The sequence below is a fragment of the Martes martes genome, assembly GCF_963455335.1.
Source record: "Martes martes genome assembly, chromosome: 18".
In the NCBI taxonomy this organism is placed as follows: Eukaryota; Metazoa; Chordata; class Mammalia; order Carnivora; family Mustelidae; genus Martes; species Martes martes.
The window spans coordinates 28,892,751-28,914,218 of NC_137906.1; the positions used below are offsets into that span (position 1 = coordinate 28,892,751).

Consider the following 21,468-nt stretch of genomic DNA (forward strand, 5'->3'; position numbering starts at 1 on the left):
TGCACCCCAGTGGTCACAACCAAAAATGTCTCCAGACATTGCCACGTGTCCCAGGAGGCAAAAATGTACCCCGATCAAAACCACTGCTCCAGACTTTAAGTTCCTAATAAAGAAACCAGAGTAAATAGAAATAAATGTTCTTCACCTTCTGAGTACAAAGGATAATGAGTCAATATGTAACACTCTTTGCCACCTGGGGGAAAAAAAAAACCACAGAGACAAAAAGACAAAAAAAAAAAAAAAAGTTTCTGACCCATCAGAGTAATAAGTATGGCCTGGGGAGGGGTCAGTATCTCCCCATCCTAGGCTTATTTCCTGGTATATCTGCTCTTCCCTACCTGGGTGGGGAAACAGTCCCCCCAAACCAAACACTCTCCCCCTTCAGCCTGGGTGTTCTAAAAAAGACCTGATTAATCCAACAAGGAAAAAAAAAAAAAAGTTTCCCTTTAGGAGAAGCCAAAAATGTGGTTCAAACAAATCCAAGGTCATTGGCTCTTGGGAGTCGGTCGGCTACAGCAGAACAAGAGTGGACCCTGATGCCAAGCCGTATCGTGGGGGGCCTCACGAGAGAGCTGGAGTGAGAAGGGGCTGCCTAGTGTGGGTTCAGACCCACAGGTGGAGGGCTCGTGTGCAAGGCTGTGTGTGGCTGGATTGGGAAAACGACTCCATGGCAGTGCAAGGGTGGTGGACGGCATTTTCGTTGCCAAATTAAGTGCTGACGTGGCCAAAGGAAAAAAAAGGAGGGAGGGAAAGGCACTGGCAGCAACCTGTGGTTCTGCACCAATTGCTTTGGGTCTGCTGGCAACGGCAGAGGAAGGGAAGGGAGGGAAATCATCTGTGGTCAACAGGGTTTAAGGACGCTCCCTGGGCACCAGACTAGAAGGGAGACAGACCACACATTCTGGGAGGAAAGATTCAGCTGAACGCAGACGTGTCGCTTGAGAAAGCACACGGGGTCATTTTCACCCAACCGAAGCAAGCCTGTAAGGTACAGTGCTTCTGAGGTTGCCCTCCCCGGCACGACCTCGGCTTGACCATCAGAAGGCGTCAACTCTGCAACAGGAAGGAAGGAGGTTAAGACTTAAGGCAGAACTCCCCAGGCACGAAAGCACAGACATGCAGGAACTCATTCCGATCAGGAATGAAAAGCCGAAGAAACCTCTTGCTTCACACTGGCAAAAAGAGATGCTTTGCTTTTAAGACCACCAGCGTTCGTGGCAGCACAATTTGTACCAGCCACAACCGGAAATGACTCCAACAGTCATCAACCGATGAATGAAAGAACAAAATGTGGCACGGTAGGCCCCCAGCAACAGAACGACATGAGACACAGACGCGCTACCTCACAGGTGAGCCACGAGAACCTCACCTGGAGGGAAGGAAGCCAGGCACAGAGCACCACACAGTCTAGAAGTCCATTTATGTGAGAAGTCCATTTATGTGAAAATTCCAGAACAGACAAACCTAGGGAGAGATGCGTGGGTGCCTAGGATGTGTGGGGGGCCAGGAGAAAATGCGCAGGGATGGCTAACGGCTACGAAGTTCCCCGGAGGAGCGACAAGAATGTTCTGAAGGTGATTCTGGTGATGTTGTACAATACTGAACACACCAAAAATCACGCAACGCTTTAAATGTGTGGATTGTGTGTTCTGTGACCTCTATCTCAATAAAGCACTTAGTACAAACCACTAGGACCCCCGCAGCAAACCAGAGCAGAGGAATGAATGAGGCCCCCACCCCCACCCCGGGCAGACAACGGAGCCCACTGAAGGAAGGAGCAGAAGACTGAAGCTTAGACTCCCGACCCCACCAGCAGCCACCGTGAGTCCTTGGACAAGCTGCTCCCTGTCTCTGACGTTCAGCTTCTCACTGCATGGAGACCAAAACCCAAACCAAACACCTCACCCTGAAGGCCCACCTCCCCCCCGCAGTCCCCTGCCCACCACGGTCTGGCCACACTGGCCTCTTTTTCTTTCCTTCAACAAACTGACCTCACACCAGGCCTGAGGCCTGTACACCTGCTGTTCCCGATGTCAGAACACTGTTCCCCAGACGTTCTCCTTGCTGGCTCCTTTCCAGGCCACTGTCCCCTCCTCAGAAAGGGCTTCTCTGACCAGCCCCCTGGGCTGCCTCGTGCCAACCCCTCAGCCCCCAGCTCATCCTCCGCAGTTTTTTTCTTTACGGCACTTCACGCTCTATGAAAGTGCTTCCGTGGTTCGTTCTTCCCCCTCTCTCCCACCAGATTCTACGCTCCGTGAGGACAGGGATTTGTCTAGGTGGCGTTCACTTCTGTCTCCCTGAAACTATCACGGGCTGGACTGCACCCCTGTCCCAAGTTCCTAGTTGAAGCCCGAAGTGCCCAGTATCTCAGAACGTGATTGCATTTGGAAACAGGTTATCTGCAGGTGTAATTAGTTGAAAGGAGGTCAATGGCCACGGGGCTAATCCCACATAACTGGTGTCATGAGGAAAAGGGGAAATTCAGAGACAGACTCCCGCACAGGAAACCCTGCGTGCAGACGAAGCAGATCCTGGGGGTGATGCCTCCGCAGGCCAGCGGAGGCCGGAGACTGCCCACAGGCCCGCAGAAGCCAGGGGAGGGGCATGGAACGGACTCTCCCTCCGAGCCTCAGAAAGAACCAATCCTGCCAACACCCAGGTCTTGGGCTTCCAGCCTCCAGGACTGTGGGAGATTACATTTCTGTTGTGTGAGACACGCGGTCTGTGCTACCTTGTCACAGCAGCCCTAGGCAAAGAACACAAGCATCTGACACACAGTAGATGCTCAGTAAATTTGAAATTTGGCTCAATGACTCTACTGATGAACCGTAAATGGCTCTTTCTCAGCAACCAGGCCCATTCACAGAGACGGGAACCTGGCTGTCCCTGGCAGAGAAGGGACCAGCTTCCCTAAGCCTCAGCTTCCTCACCAGGGAGCTGGGAGTAACAATTCTACTCCTTCCTGAGTTCCTGGAAGGCATCAAGGAGGTAACTCTCGCAGAGAACAGGAGCCCCAGCTAGCCCTCAGCAAGCACTGGCTGTGTGTTAGCTTCTCATCGCAGATGCTTCCAGAACACCGGCAGCCCTGCCCCTGGGGATAGCCGCAGACCTGCCTAGGGATGGAGTATGAAAGGAACATGCCTCGGAGGCTCGAGGAGTCTGTCATGAGCTCTGGGAAGCGGGAGGTCAGGGCAGGACCCATGACCTCTCTCAGCGACAACTGAAGGCAAAGTAGAAAAGGTGTCAGATGACCTCCCCCCTCTCTGTAGGGTCAGAGCTCCGAGAAGAAAGAAGGAACCTCTGAGCCTCCAGTCTGAGGAACACACAGGGCAGCCTGAAGGTTGCCAACCAAGCCCCTGAATTTTAAGCCAACTGAGAAGAGAGAAAAGATTCTTAGAAGTCTCGCCAGAGAAGCCTCCACATGAGGACAGGGCGAGGCCCCGGCTTTCCGAGCGCTGGCTCTGGAGAGCGCACGGGGTGCGGCTGGGGGTGGGCAGGTCTGCGGTGACCTGGCCGGTGCCAAGTGCGTGGGGGGTAAATGATGGGCACTCCTCCCATAATGACAGCAGCTGTCGTGCATAGAACATTCTGTGCTGGGCACCGTGCCCAAGGCTCGATGGAACACATCCAGCACGTTAACTCTCCACCAAATGCCAGGAGGTTGTCCTGTTATTATGCTGCTTTATCAGTGAGGAAACTGAGGCTCAGAAGGGTCTGGAGGACCCTGGTAAAAGGAGCAGTGGGACTCGAATCCAGTCTCACCAACTGCCAGCCCACACACTCGCTCAGCCACCACGTGTCCCCCCCGGCCCCAGCATCTGTTCTGAATGCCACACATGTCACCGCTTCCCACAGCCTCTTGAGAGCCAGGAGGACTGTAATTATCACTGTCCCCATTCCTGCCACGAGAACCTGAAGCTCGGCAGCCCCAAAGCCACCTCTCAGCGAAGGATGAGGACCCGGGCCCACGTCCGCCGCCGCAGCCATAGGGCACTGGGACCCCCTCTCTCAAGTCAGCCCCGAGGGCCGAAAGATGATCCTTCCTCAGAGCTCCTGAAGGGGCTGGCGAGGCGAGCTGGAGGGGGGCTGAGGGAACCTCCGGGAGGCAGTGGGGGGCCCAGCGAGGCACCCCGGCACCCTACCTTCATCCTGCTCAGCCTGCTCCTGCTCGCTGCTGGCGTACGTGCGCAGGAACTCGGCGAAGGCGCCGTCCCGGGCCAGCAGCTCCTGGTAGGAGCCCATCTCCGAGATCTTGCCGCCGATCATGACGATGATGACATCCACCTGAGGCAGGTAGCTGATGCTGTGCGTGACAAGGAGCCGTGTCTGCGGGTAGAGCGGGGACCGGCGGGGGTCAGCGCCCGGGCACAACAGGCATCCCCCAACACCTCGCCGGCCCAGCTTGAGTCTGAGCGCCTGGGGCGCCCCGATCTGTGGGTGCCTTCATTCAACCCATGCCTGCCAGGAGGTGGGGGGCAGTGGGGAGGGAAACGGGCCCCCGGCCTCACACTCCATGGTCGGGGAGAAAGGATGGAGAGATGTACGACAAAGTGGGTGCTGGGTGTCGCACGAAGCAAAGGGGACGGGCTGAGGGCAGGGGTTGCAATTTTAACAAGGGTGATGGAGAAGCTGATCTGTGGACAACAATTTGAAGGATGAGGGGAAGGCACTGTGGATAAATAAAAGAATGAAGCCGATACAAAACAATTCACATGCAATAGCTTATTTAAAGTAAGCACCCCCCAAAAAAGGTGCTACAAAATTCGTACACGCGTGTGTATTTTATCCAATTAAGTCAAGGTTGGGAAGAACACTCAGCAAACTGCATGAGTTGACCAACTTTTCCTTAAAGGGCCAAATGGTAAATACGATTGGCTTTCTGGAGCCTCTAGTCGCGACGGGAACAACCGGGCTATGCTGCCGCAGTGGGAAGGCGGCCGCGTGCAAGACGGGAGAGATGGCCTGGCCGTGTCCCAGTGAAGCTTTCCTTCACTGTACGGACACCGGCATTTCAGTTCAATGCCATTTTCATTTTCAGAGGTTTCAAAAGACTATTTTTCTTCAGATTTTGTCCCAACCACTGAAAAATGTGAAGACCTTTCTTAGCTCAAGGGTGGTCCAAAATCAGGAAGCAAACCAAACTGCTGACCTCTGCTCTCGAAGCAAGAACTAGAGTGCTGGAGAAGGGAGGGACAGCCCCCCGCCCTTTACATATATTCTCATACTCTTTGATTTTGTTACCATGGGCATGTATCATTCTGATAACAAAAAAAATTTCTTTTAAAGATTTTATTTATTTATTTATTTGACAGAGAGATCACAAGTAGGCAGAGAGGCAGGCAGAGGGGGCCGGGCAGGAAGCAGGCTCCCTGCTGAGAAAAGAGCCCGATGCGGGGCTGGATCCCAGAACCCTGGGATCATGACCTGAGCTGAAGGCAGAGGCTTTAACCCACTGAGCCACCCAGGCGCCCCAAAAATTTCTTTAAAAATTACATTTATACAGAATTTTGGGGGGTATATATATGGGAATGCTTACAATAGGTTAAGCGGCACGTTGCTTACTACACATATATGCATGATATGAAACCTTCTAAGACTTGGGGGCACCTGGGTGGCTCAGTCATTAAGCGTCTGCTTTTGGCTCAGGTCAAGATCCCAGGGCTCTGGGATCGAGCCCCACATCCAGTTCCCTGCTCAACAGGAGACCTGCTTCTCCCTGTCCCGTTTCCCCTGCTCGTGCTCCCTCTCCTGCTCTGTCAAATAAATATATAAAATCTTAACAAAAAAAAGTTAAAAAAAAAAACAAACAACCTTCTAAGACTTGAAAAGAAGAAAATCTCTATGAAGTGGGATTGTGCACAATTGCTTGTGTGTTTTTCTCGCATTTTTGGAATTACAAGAAGACCCATTTCCTGTCACGTTACGGTGCTAAAGCAGTTTTTGTGCCCCCAACTTCTGTCCCTCAGCCCACAGCCACCTCAGCAGGGAATGGGGGGCTGCCTGCTCACTCAGAGGGGAAGGGATTTCCCTCTGTGAGGCCAGCCCTGTAATTAAATCAGGAAGAGGGGCCTCCGTTGGCCACATGGAGACAAGGACCGCAAGTCAGTGTCAAGGACATCCCGTTACAAAGACAAAGCAAGGAGGCTGTCCCGGGAAGGTATTCAAGGGAAGTATTAGAAATGTGTTCTTGGGGCACCTGGGTGGCTCAGTGGGTTAAAGCCTCTGCCTTCGGCTCAGGTCATGATCCCAGGGTCCTAGGATCGAGCCCCACATCGGGCTCTCTGCTCAGCAGGGAGCCTGCTTCTCCCTCTCTCTCTGCCTGCCTCTCTACCTACTTGTGATCTCTGTCTGTCAAATAAATAAATAAAATCTTTAAAAAAAAAAAAAAAAAAGAAAAGAAATGTGTTCTTAAGTCCAATTTAAAAAAGAAAATCCTGGAAAGTGAGAAGTGAAGGATTCCCCAAGGGGAAACATTCTGACTTAAGTGAAGATGTGAGACGGCCAGATACCCGAGCCCTGCCCCTTTAGCAGATACCTTGTTCCTCAGCATCCCCTTGGGACCAATCACGTTTTCAAATATGTGTTTTCCCACGTGAGCATCCACTGCTGACAGGGGGTCATCAAAGAGGTAGATGTCAGAGTCACAGTACACGGCCCGGGCCAGGCTCACGCGCTGCTTCTGGCCCCCAGACAGGTTCACACCCTGGGGAGAGACACAGCAGAACGGTGGGGTTCCCGGGGAGCCTTGCGACCTGCAGACGGGGATCCCCACTCAGGACGCAGCAGACCCGGGCCGGTGGCATGAGATCCTATCTATATTACCTGGGTTCAAGGACTGCCATGGGGTCTAGCCTCTGCGAGCTGCTGAGCGGACACCCAGCACAGAGTGGCAATTCAGCAAAGGCTGGCTGGCGGCCGCAAACGATGGGGGGCTACAAGGAAGGCACCAGGAGACGCGGTACTGACCCTACTGCTGCTGCCGCTATTAGAGTTAATAGTGGACACTTCTGTGAGCTTGCTCTGATCTATCACTCACTGGAAACCACACAGAACTGAGGCAGGCTGCACTCTGGGAGTGCCAAAACCCAGCCCTACTCTCCAGGAGGAAGGGCACTGCTTTCAAGTTCACACGGGAGCACTCCATGGAGCACACAGCAGCAGTCCCAGACCTCTCTCCGGCAACAGCCTACCAAATGTCCCTTCCATATGTGGCTGGGGAATCAAATGGGACCCCCCCACTGATTAACTGCCCAGTCTCTCCTGACAGATGACCGCCCTCCCTAGGCACCGAGCTGGGGTCCTGGCAGCCAGGGTTCTCCTGGATTGCCTCTCTGGCCACAGCTCTTCGGCCCAGGGGCAGACACCAGACCCAATCATATTCTCTCACTCTGTATTTTGGTACTGGGACCCAGGCAGGGAGAATCAGAAGTCTCCAAGGGACAGAAGAAGACACTTGGGTTAAAACAACAACTAGCCCAGGCTCCTCTGCTAACTGCAAACCCAAAGAGTCCTGCTAACAGTTGTTTTTTTCTTTCCAAGGAGCTGTAGGTTTCCCTCAAATAAAAGAAATCATTTAGCAACTAAGGAAGCTGGTGGAGCCACCCTCTTGTAACTAACTAAGGAGTCAGGAAAGCTCCTTGGTGCTGCTGTGGAACATCTGTACTCCCCAAGCATACCAGATAACCACCAGAGCGCTGGAACAGGCTCGCTGGGTGAGGGAAAGCCTGTGCAAAGGCCCTGAGGTAGGAAGGGCCTCAGACAGGTCACTTAGCCCTTCTATGCCTCTTCCTCCTTAACCATGAAATGGAAGTAACAGTAAATCCCATCTCATGGGCTTGCTGTAGAGAGGGAAAGCATATGAAATGTTTACCACAGGACCTAGCACACAGTAAACGCTGAACATTAGCTACTATATAATTATTTTTACTACTACCCTTGTTTTGTAGGGGACTGTGGCCCTCTGAATCACTGATACCCCTCCCCCTTGTAGCGTGCCCTCTGTCATGTGACTCTGTGGTCACGTGGCTGCTAGGGTAGCAGTTCACTTCACGGTCACGCACTTCAGGGTCCCTTATCTTTCAGTTCAAGCAGGTGAAAACAACCATGTTTTACAGGACACTGTGTGTGGGGGTGCGGTTTGGGCTTTGTTGTTGTTGTTCTTTTGGGCTTCTGCAGTCACCATGAGAAGAGCTTCCCCCTGCAGGAAGACGTGTGGGGCAGACCCCAGCCAAGCCCACAGCCTGGAACGGAGCTCAGCGGGCCTGTACTGTGGAGCGGAGCTGCCCAGCTGAGCCCAGCGTGGATCAGCCACCCTTGGTCAACTCGCATGCCCACAAATGGGAGAGTAAGGATTTAACATCAGCCCCTAAAATTCTGTGGCTGCTACAGGGAACATGCTGCAGCCGTACTGACCTTCTCACCAATCTCTGTCCGGTCCCCGCTGGGCAGGATTTCCAGATCTGGGAGGAGGGCACAGGCTTCAATGACGGCCTTATAATACCGTTCCTGTAGCTGGCGGCCGAAAAGGATGTTTTCTTGGAGAGAATCATTCTGAATCCAGGCCTGCTGGGGGACGTAGGCCACTGAGCCCTGGGAGGTGCAGACAGAAGGTAGCAAACAGACAGACAGCCTTGGTTAATAAGACGGCAGTCAGCCAGCCCACCCACCAGGGGGGCCCTACTTCCCAAGATACTTTCATCACACCCACTGTTTCAGCAGGGGGGAAACGGAGTCACGACAGCCTTGGATGCCAGAGCTGGGATCAGACCCCATGCTAGGTCAGACACGGACTCTAATATCAGGAATTCAAGAGTACAAATCCACATTGGTGAGGTTATTGTTTTACGTTTACTAAGTATTTCACTGAGTGCCTCCAGCAGCACACAAAACTCCTGCTTCTCAAGAATAAGAAGTTCCTGACATGATTACAAAAATGACCATTTGATTACAGTTACGGTAAATGCTAAGAGAGGAAAACGCAGGAGTCCTTCAAGAAGTCCTTTAAAGAGGGTGACCTAGCTTCGGTCACCAGGGAAGAATCCCTTGGGGGAATTCCCCAATGACATGCAGGCAAGGACTTCAGAATCAAAATCATTTGTTTCAAAGTGTAGTGTTCATTCCCACGTGATCAACTGCAAAGAATGTCATGAGAGTGAGGGCCAGGGAGGGCATCTGCTTCATGTATTTCAGGAAGGAAGTTTTAAATGAGGATGGACAGGTGAGGACACGCCGGCGTGACAAACACGAGGCAGAAGAGCATCCCGTCAGAGGGAGCAGCACGGGCAAAAAGGACCAGTGGCGAGAAGAACCTGGTGCGTCCCAGGACCAGGAAGGCCAGTGTGACGGGAATGTGGTGGGAGGAACGAGCAGGAGACCAGGGGTCCGGTCACACCAGGCCAGGGGTCCTGGTGAGGAGAGCGGGCTTTACTGGGAGGGAAAGAGGAACAAGTGAAGATTCTTACCTAAGGGGATTCTAGGGGGACAAGGTTGGGAGTGGGACCCAGATGTCCCTAACCTCAATCTTCATTCTCAAATAACTGAACTGCTGACTCTAATACCATAACTTACAAGAGGCCAAAAAGTCACAAAGCCTCACCACAGAGCCCAGATCATTCAGACATGGTGTGCACACGCCCCACCCAATAAAAATTATTTGGAAAAAATCAGTATTTCAAGCACATTTCTAGAATGCTCCTTAGCAGGGCAAAACAACCAGTTAGAAATCTGTCAGCCCATCATACCAAATCCTCAGTGAACCCTCCCTCAACTCTTAGATCCAGCATTTTTGTATGTAAAGGCTTTTGACTTTAAAACAGCAGTTCTCGGGACGCCTGAGTGGCTCAGTGGGTTAAGCCTCTGCCTTTGGCTCAGGTCATGATCTCAGGGTCCTGGGATCTAGCCCCGCATTGGGCTCTCTGCTCGGCAGGGAGTCTGCTTCTTCCCCCTTCTCTGCCTACCTCTCTGCCTATTTGTGATCTCTCTCTGTCAAATAAATAAATAATCTTTTTTAAAAAATAAATAAATAAATAAATAAAACAGCAGTTCTCAACTGGGGGCAATTCTGCTCTCCAGGGGACATGTGACGTCTAGACTCTCTTGGTTGTCACAACTGAAGGCTGTTACCAGCATTTAGTGGGTAGAGGTCAGAGATGCTCTAAACGTCCTACAAGGAACAGCACAGCCCCCAGAGCAGAAAACCATCCAGCCAGCAAGGTCAACAGTGCTGTGTGGGTAAAAACTCATTAACGAAACAACACAATGTGGATGGTTCGGAGTTTTCTTCAGTCAAGCGAGGCCTCACTGTTCATTAATCTCACTTTAGTAACGTGTACTTGAAAACAGTGATGGCACATTTCTTAAAATAACAGCTAAGTGTCACCAGTTTAGATCCAACAGTTATTAACGTGTACTTCTCTACTAACGCATGCTGGGCTAAAGGGCCTCACGTAAACAAAGAAAGGATTCTGCTTGAAATAAGAACAACTCCATAAACCAGCATTCCAAAGAGCAGATTCTAGGAGACATTATTTCTGGGGAGGCAAACAACTGTTGAACAGATGAGGAAGGGTACGGGCAAATACCTCTGGGACACACTGGGTTAACCGAAGTTAAATAAGTTTTCCTCTCCCTGCGGGACTTCTCAGAGCCTTTACTTTATGAATACTTGAGTCTCTGAGAGGGAGGGAATCTGAGTTTGCTGTATCTCCCAAGCTTGCAGGAGCCCAGAACTGTCTATTACCCAAACTGCAAGGTGACCTTGCTGTAGACCACGCTCCAGGAAAGGCTGGATCAACAAAACTTGGAGGCAAGCTTTCCATACCAGGAAGTCCTCCATGGGGAATAAGCCACATGCATAAGACAAGGCTCTTGATTGCCAAAGAGACTCAACTGTTCACTAAAGCAGCCTTTCAAACTGTCCCAAAGACACAAAACATTTTAAGTTTTGCTACATTTATAAAACACAGATACAAAAAGAGATCCACGCACAGGAAGAACAAGCCAGAAAGACACACTTTAAGAGAGACCACGAGATGCACACTGAGTGCCACAGATGGGGAGAGAACGAGTGACCACGAGTGGACCAGGGAGCATCTGTGTATTTACTCAGTGTTTATTGAGCGCCTACTACTTGCTGCGCACTAGTCTCGGTGCTGGGATGCAGCAGCAAATTAGTGGCATCAATTCTCGCCTTCCAAGGGGCCAGAGAGAAGGGCAGAGAGAATGGGAGAGACAGAGGGAGTTCCTCGCTGCTCTCACTTCCTACACAAGGGCCGTCATGAAACAAAACACAGCACCCCGCTCGTCCTTCCCCTCAGGCCGGCAGCGCCCCCGCGGCCCCCCACCCACCCGGTCCTCGTCCTACCTTGACAGCCACGTATCCCTCCACCTTGTCCATCTCGGCCAGGAGTGCTGAGAGCAGAGATGATTTTCCACAGCCCACCTGGCCCACCACAGCCACCAAGGAACCTTCCGGAATGGAGAAGGTGATGCTGAAATGACACAAAGGCTCTGCCTCAGCCTCGCCCTCACCTGAACAGGTGGTGACCCAGCACAGCTGGATGTACCCTGAGCGGAGAGAGGCAGAAGGCAGGGCTGTCATGAGCCCTGAAAGTCTGGAAATTACTCCCGCCATTTCCCCCGCTAAACTAAACTCAGTGACCAGTCTCAGGGGGCCGAGGTGTGTGAGGCTCCAGACAGCTGCTGGGATCCAGATGTGTCTCAGAGAAGCAGAGGCAGTGGGAGACACCTGGGGTGGGGGGATCAGGTCACAATAAGGGAGCCAATGCAGGTGCCCAGAGGGACAGACACCTCAGTGTGAACTCTGAGGGAAAAGGAAGCAGCACCAGACACAGAAACCTGTGAACTGGGAGAGAAGGCCCGAAGGTGTGAAAGAACAGGTGTGGTCAGGGACCCACACGCCCACCAGGCAGGACGAGGCAGCGGGGAGTAAGGCTGGTATCCTGAAGAGGTGGCAAGGGGCAGCCACACCCGAAGATGTCACAGTTCGCGGTGCTAAGACGCTCACACCTCGTGGATGGGAGCCTCGGGGTCTGAAGCCTCAGGCCCTGAGGAAGATGACTGAGTGAGAAACGGGTCTCTAGAGAAATCACCCTCTCAAAGACGGCAGTGCCAAGTACAACAAGCTCAACGCTCCGCCAGCAAGACTGCCTGTCCGAGGACATGGGGCCGTCGCTTGCTGCCACGTCGGGGCTAATTCCACGCACCCAGGGAGGGGCAGGCACCCCGAGCCCAGGGCCTCTTTGGGTTTCCTTCCTTTGGCTATGCTTTTCAGTGGATGCTATTATGATTCAACCTCTTAGTGGAAATGCTGTTACGTTCCACGGTCACCGACTGGTTAGTGCTTCTGAAAGTGCTGCACGGTTCCACCGAATATGCTTTTGTTCCTGGGCTGAGGGGGAACGGATGATGGGACCAAAACAGAACGCGAAGCCCAGTGAGGCAGCTGTGACTGTCCAGGTGGGAATGGAATATTGTTGCAGCTGAGGAGAGGAAAGGTTTGCATTGGGAAAGGTTTTGGGAATTCAAGGGCGGAGGGATGGGGGTGATTAGAACAAAAAGACAAGAGAGAAAGAAACAAAAGAGAAAAGCTAAAATTGAAGCAGGCAGGGGTTAAGTTAGACATAAGGAAGAACTTCCCAAGCACACCATCCCACTGGGCATTTGCAAGGGCGGTGTTACAAAGATTCTTTTCTCTAAAGAGTCTGTCCCCTCTTTCTGAGTTAATACACAACAATAATTTGGCTACCCAGGGAGGGGGTAATTGTTAAGGGGCCAGGGGGATAAATGTGGTCCCTAAAAAGGTCCCTTCCATCCCTGTGTTTTGGGGACTCCTCTGGGGAAGCCTCAAAGAGCCACCGAGCAAGGCAGAAAGGAGTAAGAGGCCCCTGACCAGTGGCCTGGGGAACCAGGTCAACTCCCCGGACACTGCGCACTTTGGAAAATAAGGGTTGAGTGGTGGGAGGGTCTCAGACTGGGAAATGGCAAGAAAGGGTGACTCAGGCAGCCGTGGACCTTAAGAGCAATTCCATCCCAACAGCAAATCCCTGCTGCAAAGAATTCCTTTCAGCAGACACAGGCCTGTCCGCCACCACCTGCAGCATCACTGCCTCTGACCCAGCCTGGCCAATCGGAGTGCTCTGTCTCTCCTGGCATGTGATTGGCTCAAAGAGGGGCACATGACCCAATTTAGACCAATAAGAGGCAGGTGGGTCTCCAGTCCAGCTTAAGGGGTACACTCCTGGCCAGTGAGGGCTATTTGCCATCATGAAGGAAGAGGCAGCTTGAGAAGAAAACAGCACAAAGGGAAACTGAAAAAAGACAAGATGGAGAAGATCCTGATGACACTGAGTCCCTGGATCATACTGTACCTGAATGTGGCTCTCAGTGATACAACCCCCAAATTTCCATTTGTTGCCTAAGCCTACCTATGTAGCATTTCTGTCATTTATAATCCAAGGGAACACTGTGTGCCAGCATACTCTCACCTGCTCCCCCAAGAAGGTATGACTTGACCTATTTCCCAGTGGGTAAACTGAGGCTCAGAAAGGCAACCAATTCAGTGTCACGGAGCGAGAGTATGGCTGGAATTCCAACCTACATTTGACCACAGCCTCGTAGCTCTCTCTACATCCTGGCTTACCCACTTAGTGTCGGAGGGTCACTCCTGGCCCAAGTGAACGTGGCATTCTTCACGGTGATGCTGTTTGCGCTCCCGCCTGAAAAGCACCAGCAACAGTATGTCAGGCAAAGGCAAGGACAGAAGTTCGAAACTGAGCGTCAGCAGGAAGCTCTCTTCCTCTAATCTTTTTTAGTTCAGGGCCAGATGTTAGACACCTGCACTCGGGCATTATCTTGTTACATCATTCCCGGTTTCTAAAGAACCCCAACCAGACCCACAAAGCGGACAGAAACCACAACAGGGCTCTGCCCTGAATGCCAGGAGGTTGTGCCACCCAGATGCCCATCTGGCAGAGGCAGGAGGACCCCTTGGGGTTTACTCAAGGCTCCAGGGCCTCTCTCACCCCACCTTGGGAGGACCGGGCAACTCTGGCTGGGGAGCAAAGCAGAAGGCAGGGTCAATGGGGAACAAGCAGTTCTCTCCATCAGGCTGGCCCTTGGCCCTCACCACACCCTCGCCCTCCCTTTTCATTCAAAGGGGGGTCCTGGGCCAAGACACTTGGCTTGTAGGGCTGTCTCCTAACACCTCTCCCTGCACCCCCTCTCCCTGCTGCCCGGCTCACATCACAACAGGTCAGTCTTTCTGAAAAACCAGTCACACTGTGAAAAAGCAAGCTGTGAAACAGGCGGGGGGGGGGGGGGGGGGGGCGGGAATGAGGGAGGGAAGAAAGATTAGACAAATCCCCGCATTCTACCGACAACAGTGGCTCTGGATTCTAAGCTCCAGGCTCCTCTGTCTTTATTTACTTTCCCTCCCCTTCCTCTCCTTCTACCTCACGTTCCTCGTTCCTCGCTTAAAAAAACAAGTTCTGACTCTTCATTAAGAGCCTCCTTAAAACCACCTAGAGATAAAATGGGCGTGTTTTGAAGCTATCAAAGAGAGAGAGAAATTCCCCTGCTCGCCAAAGAAACAAAAACCTCCCGTAGGAGGCAGTTACTGGTTAACCTGACCTTCCCTCCCTCACCCACACCCACAGAACAAGGAGGAAATGGGAAGGTGCTATTTAAGTAATTTAAGAAAAGTCACTTGAGTCAGACAAGCTAGAAAACCACCAGACAGGGCTAAGAGCTGCCAAGGTGCCCCGTCTGGCACCCATGGAGTGTGGATAAGCGTCTCAAAAAGTCAAGCAGCCTAGGAAGGGGGTGCTACTGCACCGGGTGGCCTGGGGGCTTTCCAACAGGACACCTGCAGGGTGCTGGGAGGAGCTCCAGGAACCTGAAACCTCCGTGGGCGGTCCCAAAGCTCAGCCCTGTGGTATGCAAAGAAAAAAGTCTACCAATAAAAATCCACATAACACCCTGACAAAGAAAGATACCTTCATTCCCATTACCCAGATAGGGAGACTGAGGCTTAGAGCGGACAACTGATCTGCCCAGGTACACAGAGCTGGTGGGTTGGAGCTGGTTAGCCTCCAGTGTCCCTGACGCACCTGCCCATCTGGCCAGAACAGAGTCAAGATCTGAGCCCCGAAACGGGCCTCTGGGTGGGAGGCCCCACCCCGGGGGCTGCCTCTTAGCGAAAGCACCAAGAAAACAGAAGTTGAAGTTCACCGGCCTGGGATGTGCAAGATAAGGCCCTGACGGCCACCTGGCTCCGCAGAGCTCCTGTTCCCTGGGGCCTCACAGCCAACCCGAGGGGAGCCTTCAGGGCACAGAGGGACCGAAGGCACACACACCATCTTTGACCGTCCTTCGCTGGATACTGTCGGGCTCCAGCTCCTCGTGAGACAGGAAGATCCGGAGGCGTTTGAGGGAGACACTCGCCTACACAGAAAGCAACTGCAGTTATTTTTAAAAGCATTTTTGCAAAAAAACCGACCAAGGCTAGCTGTTGGAGGTTTCCCCTGGGTGTCGAGGGCCCACATCCTCCCTCATCTCTGGCGGCTTCGTGTTTCATATGAGTGTCCCTTAGAATGAGACACGCGACAGGTTTGGGTTCTTGTTTGTTTTCCTTCCAAAGCCCATCACAGGTATGAAAAAAGAGGGCAGGGAGATTGTCCTGGAAGACAAGGGACTTCAGAAACAATAGCCACACGCAGGGGTACAAGCTCGCCACCACGGGAGAAGGAAGCCCGGGAGCCCTACTGCTGAGTGATCGCCATCCACACGCTGCGAGCTAAGAGATAGCGTCTCCACGGTTCCCGACAGAATAAGAAAACGAACAATGTGCTAGAGGTGTCAGCAAACACTCCTGTGGTCATTCACTGGATACGCCTTAAGTTTACACAATGTTATTTATCCATTCTACCTCCTACAAATAAACTGAAGCCAAAAAAAAACCCCCCAAAAAACAAAAACACAAAAACCACTGAACAGAAGAAATGCACGTTCAAATATTTACAGGTGAAATGTCAAGAGGTCTGGGATTTGCTTTAAAATTCTTCAGGGGTGTCGGACTGGCTGCACTGGTGGAGCACGTGACTCTTGATCTTGGGGTGATGAGTCTAAGCCCCAAGTTGGATGTGGACATTACTTAAAAATTAAAAAAAAAATCTTAAAAAAACAAAGGAAGGAAGAAAAAGAATTCTTCGGCAAGGAAAGGAAGAAAGGAAGCAGGAAAGGGGAAGAGAGAAAAAGGATTCCATGAGCCAAGTGTGGCAAAATGTCCAACCTGGGTAAATGCTACATGGAGTTTGTTACACTGTTTATTCTCGCCCTAGGTCTGTGTACATTTGCAATTTTTCAAAATAAAAAGGGGTTTTATTTGCTTAATTATTTTTTTAACCAGAGTTGTACAACCAGATCTTAAGGTTCATTTGCCCGTGTGGCTGATAATTGGGTTTTCAGTATGAATGCGTTCAAATGCTGGGGAGAAGACGACGAAAACATCCCTCCAGTTGGAAAGCGCAGGCGCTTCACATGGAGTGAAAGTGTGACCGAGTGGACAGTTTCCTCACCTTATAGAGTCTTCACATGGAGTGAAAGTGTGACCGAGTGGACAGTTTCCTCACCTTATAGAGTCACTGCCATGGACTTTTGGATTTCTGCAGGATCTAGATTAGGGTTTTTCCAGCAGTGGGTTGAGGTCTATCAGTGGGTTGTGAAATCAGTTTAGTAAGTCAAGAAACGCAGTTTTGAAAAAGTAGAGTACGACAGAGCAGAGAGGAACAGACCACCTCGGAACAGGAGTAAGTATTTCAGAACCTCACGGAGCTTGGGGAAGCCTGGATGCATGCAGTATTTGTGTTGTACGTTCAAGTGTGAGCTCCTCGTCAATAAGTAACGTATTCTTTTCTGTGGGGCATGACCAAAACAGCATGAAAGCCACCGGTGTGAGCCTCGTCCAGCCGACTGGGCACGGTGGGACGGGTGATGCAGAGGGAGCTGTATGGAGCGGGATCTGTAGGCCCTTTTACTTCCTTTCCCCAGAACCCCCCTCCCACAGGTCCTTCCAGCCTCGCCTGTACCTGCACGATGCTGCTGATGACCATGGGGAGAATATTCAGGGGAAATCGAAGGATGTTGAACAAGGCCAAGGACACGAAAGCTTTCTGGGCATCCAGGATGTTGTTCTTGTCGATGGTCACGTAGACGGCAAATGTAGACAGGGCCACCTGTAAGCAGAGCGTCCAGCACTGACTTGTGTCCCTGCATCACAGACACAACCCTAAGAGCAGCTGTCCTCCCCCTGACCCCCACAGTGTGTTTGAGCCGGCCCTGCCCCACAACAGGCCCCTGGAGGCAGCAGGAAACGCCTAAGGCAGGGTATAGCACATAGCAGACACTCACTAAACACTCAAAGAATGTACCAGATAAATGGGGAACCGGGAGATCCAAGTCCTGGCCTCCGCACCAACCTTCAGATCATAGTGGACAGACATGCTGGGGATCCCTCAACACCACCCAGTGTAATCCGTCTGGGCCTTTGCCCCTGCAGTTTCTCTGCTTGAAACAACCTTTCCATGCAGATGGTGGCCTGGTTCTTCCCTCCGACCCTTTGGAGAGGCTGCCCTGCCCCTCCACCCAAAACAACCCTGCTCTGGCTCTCTATCCTTTTTATCCTGGCTTATTTTTCTCCGCAGCAACTACCACGACCTTTTATAGCACCACCGTGTGCATGTCCTGTCTGTCTCCTGGACTACGGCAGAAGCTCCGCAAAGACAGGGACTTGGTTTTATACAGAGGTATCCTCAGGGCCTCGAACAATCCCTGGCGTACAGGAACACCCTGGGCAAGTTACCTCCTCTCCCCATGCCTCACATCTCATCTGTGAAACGGGGCTGGAGGCAAATGGTTAATGGCACTATTTAAAGTTCCTTCCAGCTCACAGTATATATGATTTTATAGCCCCAGGAAAGGAACATTATTAAAAATAAAACTTAAAAAAAGGGCAAGCAGGGGTGCCTGGATGGCTCAGTGGATTAGGCCTCTGCCTTCGGCTCAGGTCATGATCCCAGGGTCCTGGGATCAAGCCCCACATCAGGCTCTCTGCTCAGTGGGGAGCCTGCTTCCCCCCTCCCCTCTGCCTGCCTCTCTGCCTACTTGTGATCTCTGTCAAATAAATAAACTATTTTTTTTTTAAAAAAAGGGGCAAGCAAAACTAACACACAAAGGTAGTCCCTTCCTCACGAAGTCAGACTTGCATTAAGCCCTGTGGTGGTTCCTGGGACTTAACCACCCAGGCTCCCAGCCGACCGGAACTTGGGTTCTGATGTTTGAGACAATGGCTCCTCATCTCCCTTGCCAGGAGAAAGGAAGGACAGTCTCAATAATCCAGGGCCAGGCTGCTCCGCTTGGGAGGGAGGTAGGAGATCAACGGGTGGACTCCTGTGCCTCTCCTATACCGCTGGGGACAGACAAGGGCCAGGTGTCGCCAGGCGGGGCTAATGGCAGGCATCCCACAAGATTGCCCAGAACATGCTATCAGAAGCCATCTGGACAACCCTGGACCTCAACAGATGCACACCAGTCCCCGCCCCCCAAATTAGCCCCAGGATCCCAGAGCCATTAAAGGCTTTCTCTGCAGGAAATAAACTGCTCAGGTCTCACCTTTCTGAGCTCAGAGCAGAATGTCCAGAAGTTGGGATCTGGCACTGGAGCCCTGCCTCCGGTGTGGCTGTGGCCCCGCGCAGGGCCATAGCACAGGGGTCACGGCCTCCTCGTTTCCTTACTACCTACTGGAAGGTAACGTAGCTTAAAAATCAAAACCAACAGCTTTGCTGTAGGAGCCTGGACACATCATCTCCCCTCTCCAAGCAAGCTTCTGCTTTCCTCTCTACAAAATGCGAGTCCGAATACACCATCGCAGGGCGGTTGGCAGCAAGAAATCAGGCACTTCTGCGAAGTGCTTAACATACTGCCCGGGGCTCAGTAAAATGTAATACATGGCAGTTGTTTTCATTTCTGGCTACAGGACTCAGTCCAAACTCCTTGGTCCATTCTTCCAGAGAATCTATTAACTGGGTCCCAAGAGCAAGGCGCTGCGGGGTAGAGCTGGTTCCTTTCTGGCTCTGACATTAACAAGCCGGGTGACGCACCAGCCTCTCATCCGAAGGTGTTCTTACTCAGAACACTCCAAGTATCTCCACACAAAGGAATAGTATTCAGCCATTAAAAAGGAAGCACAGACACCTGCTATGACAGAGATGACCCCTGTAAACATGATGCTCAGTGAAACAGAAGCCAGAACACGTAAAGCCCACGTATTGGGTGATTCCGACTTAAAGGATATATCCCGAACAGGCAAATCCACAGGGACAGAAAGCAGATGAGTGTGCCTGGGCTGGGAGAATGGGGAGTGACCATCAATGGCTATAGGGGTTCCTTCTGGGATGATGGGACTGTTCCGGAATTAGATAGTGTTGGTGGTTGCACAACCTTGTGAATATATTAAACACCACTGGGTTGTACACTTTAAAATGGTAAATTATAGCTCACTAAAAATAATAAGAACAAAAAACCCACCTCTCTAAAGTCAGTCCATTTGACTCTGCACAGAAGCCAAAGTCTTGACTCCAGCCCCAGGGCCTATCTGGTTTGTAAAATCTCTTCCTTTCCTCTCCTACCATCCTCCCCCCAGCTCCTGTTCCAGCCCCACTGGCCTCTGTTGGGTGGGCACTGTCCTGCCAAAGGGTCTTTGCACGTGCTCCTCCCACTCCCCAGTGGGCCCTTACTCAAGTCACCTCCTCAGTGACGCCTTTAACCATCCTATTTAAAACTGTAAGCCCTACCTATTCTGCCCCAGCCTCAATCTTTTTCTTTTCCATAGCACTTACAACTAACTGTACACTATACAGCGTATTTATGATGTCTACTGTCGATCACCTGTCTCTCCCAATTAGAAGGCATGACCACTCCACGGGGGAAGTGATTTCTGTCTGTACTAGCTGCTGGACCATGGCCAGATCCTCAGTGAATGTTTGTGGAGGGATGAATGACAGATGGACAGATAAACAGATGGCTGGGTAGGGGCTGGATGTGCATGGGGGCAGAAGAGAACACATTCAGAGGTGTCTCCTCAGCAGTGGGGAAAATCAGGCTGTAGGCATCTTGCCACCAGAACACACCAGCCCCCTCAACACCATCATCAGGGCAGCTGCTGACAGCACAGAGCATGTGTAGAGAGGGAACAACATCACGTGGCCCATCAGCGCCATGGCCCTGGCTTCTCCAGATGTGGAGGCCATTCTTCATCAACGATTACCTGAGCACCTACTGTGTACCAGCCCTGTGTGTTGAAGAGTAAGACAGGCCTGGCGTTCCTGAGACTCACGGTCTAGGAAACAGGTATTAAGTGAATTCTCTTCAGAATGGGTATTTGGGCGTGGGTGGAGATGAGTGGGGTCAGTGTAAAGAAGGGGGCCTGGGGTCTGCCACAGCTTTGTGATGGGTGAGAGTCAAGGATGTAAAAAGCTTCTCCAAACGATGAAAAACGAGTGTCCCACTCCAGGAGCTAATAGTGCCTCCACACTGAGAAATGTGGCAAAGAAATGAACCATCTACTCCAGCCCAACTCCTGAAAAACCTGATGTCTCTTTGTGTAGGACATCTGTTCATTCAGTCTGCTCAATATCCACTCCCATTTCTGGTAACAATACCCTTTTATCTCAATGAGCTTCGGCCATAAACGAATTGCTCAGGTCCCACCCCAAGCTCCCACAGAAGCCACACAACTCTCATCCATCCAAGCATCCTATCTCCTTGGCCCCAGCGATTCAGGGATAAGCACGTGGCCAACTGCAATGCCACAGTGAGACCCAGTCCCACAGCTCTGCCGAGACTAATGGGAAAATGGGCTAATGGGTCCTCTCCCCATAGGGGTTACTCAGATGACAGGACAAACTGTAATTATGTGGTGAGCAGCTCCCTGACAAAAGAAAACACCATGGAGAATGCAGAGCTGAGAGACAGGTGGGGTGGGGGTGGGGGACTGTCACTCCCTCCAGAACACCTGGATCCAGCCTTGACTGAAACCCCAGTCATGCTCAAAACCAGCAATTTCTCACACTTTACAGTCTTGTGACTCAAAAATCCCACTTTCGTTTTCAATCTAGTCAACTTGAGCAAAGTTTCTGCCAATTGCACCACAGTTCCTGACTAACACAGTTTATTCAAAACTTTTACTCATACAGTTATTTCCCTACATTACATTTACTGAATGTGCACCATTTGTCAAGTCCAGTTCTAGGAATGCAAGCCGAGAAAAAAAGAAAAGATAAGGTCCCCGTATGATCTGATCAGCAAAGAAATACACAAGGGGTAATTACCATACAGAATGATAACTATCCTAACAAAGAGTGATAAGGGTAAATAGAAAAAGAGAAGCTCCCA

At 51.5% G+C, this 21,468-nt stretch overlaps 1 protein-coding gene across 1 annotated transcript in view; it reads right to left on the reverse strand.

Moving 5' to 3' along the window:
• Positions 1–21,468, reverse strand: part of ABCC1 (ATP binding cassette subfamily C member 1 (ABCC1 blood group)) — a 127,497-nt gene that overhangs the window by 26,335 nt on the left and 79,694 nt on the right. Inside the window, exons 13-19 of the mRNA XM_080830949.1 lie at positions 17,106–17,252; positions 15,375–15,462; positions 13,661–13,736; positions 11,363–11,489; positions 8,413–8,589; positions 6,536–6,703; positions 4,143–4,326 (exon numbers count right to left, since the gene is read on the reverse strand). Of these exons, the coding sequence (XP_080687075.1) occupies positions 4,143–4,326; positions 6,536–6,703; positions 8,413–8,589; positions 11,363–11,489; positions 13,661–13,736; positions 15,375–15,462; positions 17,106–17,252 (967 nt within the window). The remainder of the gene's footprint in view (positions 1–4,142; positions 4,327–6,535; positions 6,704–8,412; positions 8,590–11,362; positions 11,490–13,660; positions 13,737–15,374; positions 15,463–17,105; positions 17,253–21,468) is intronic.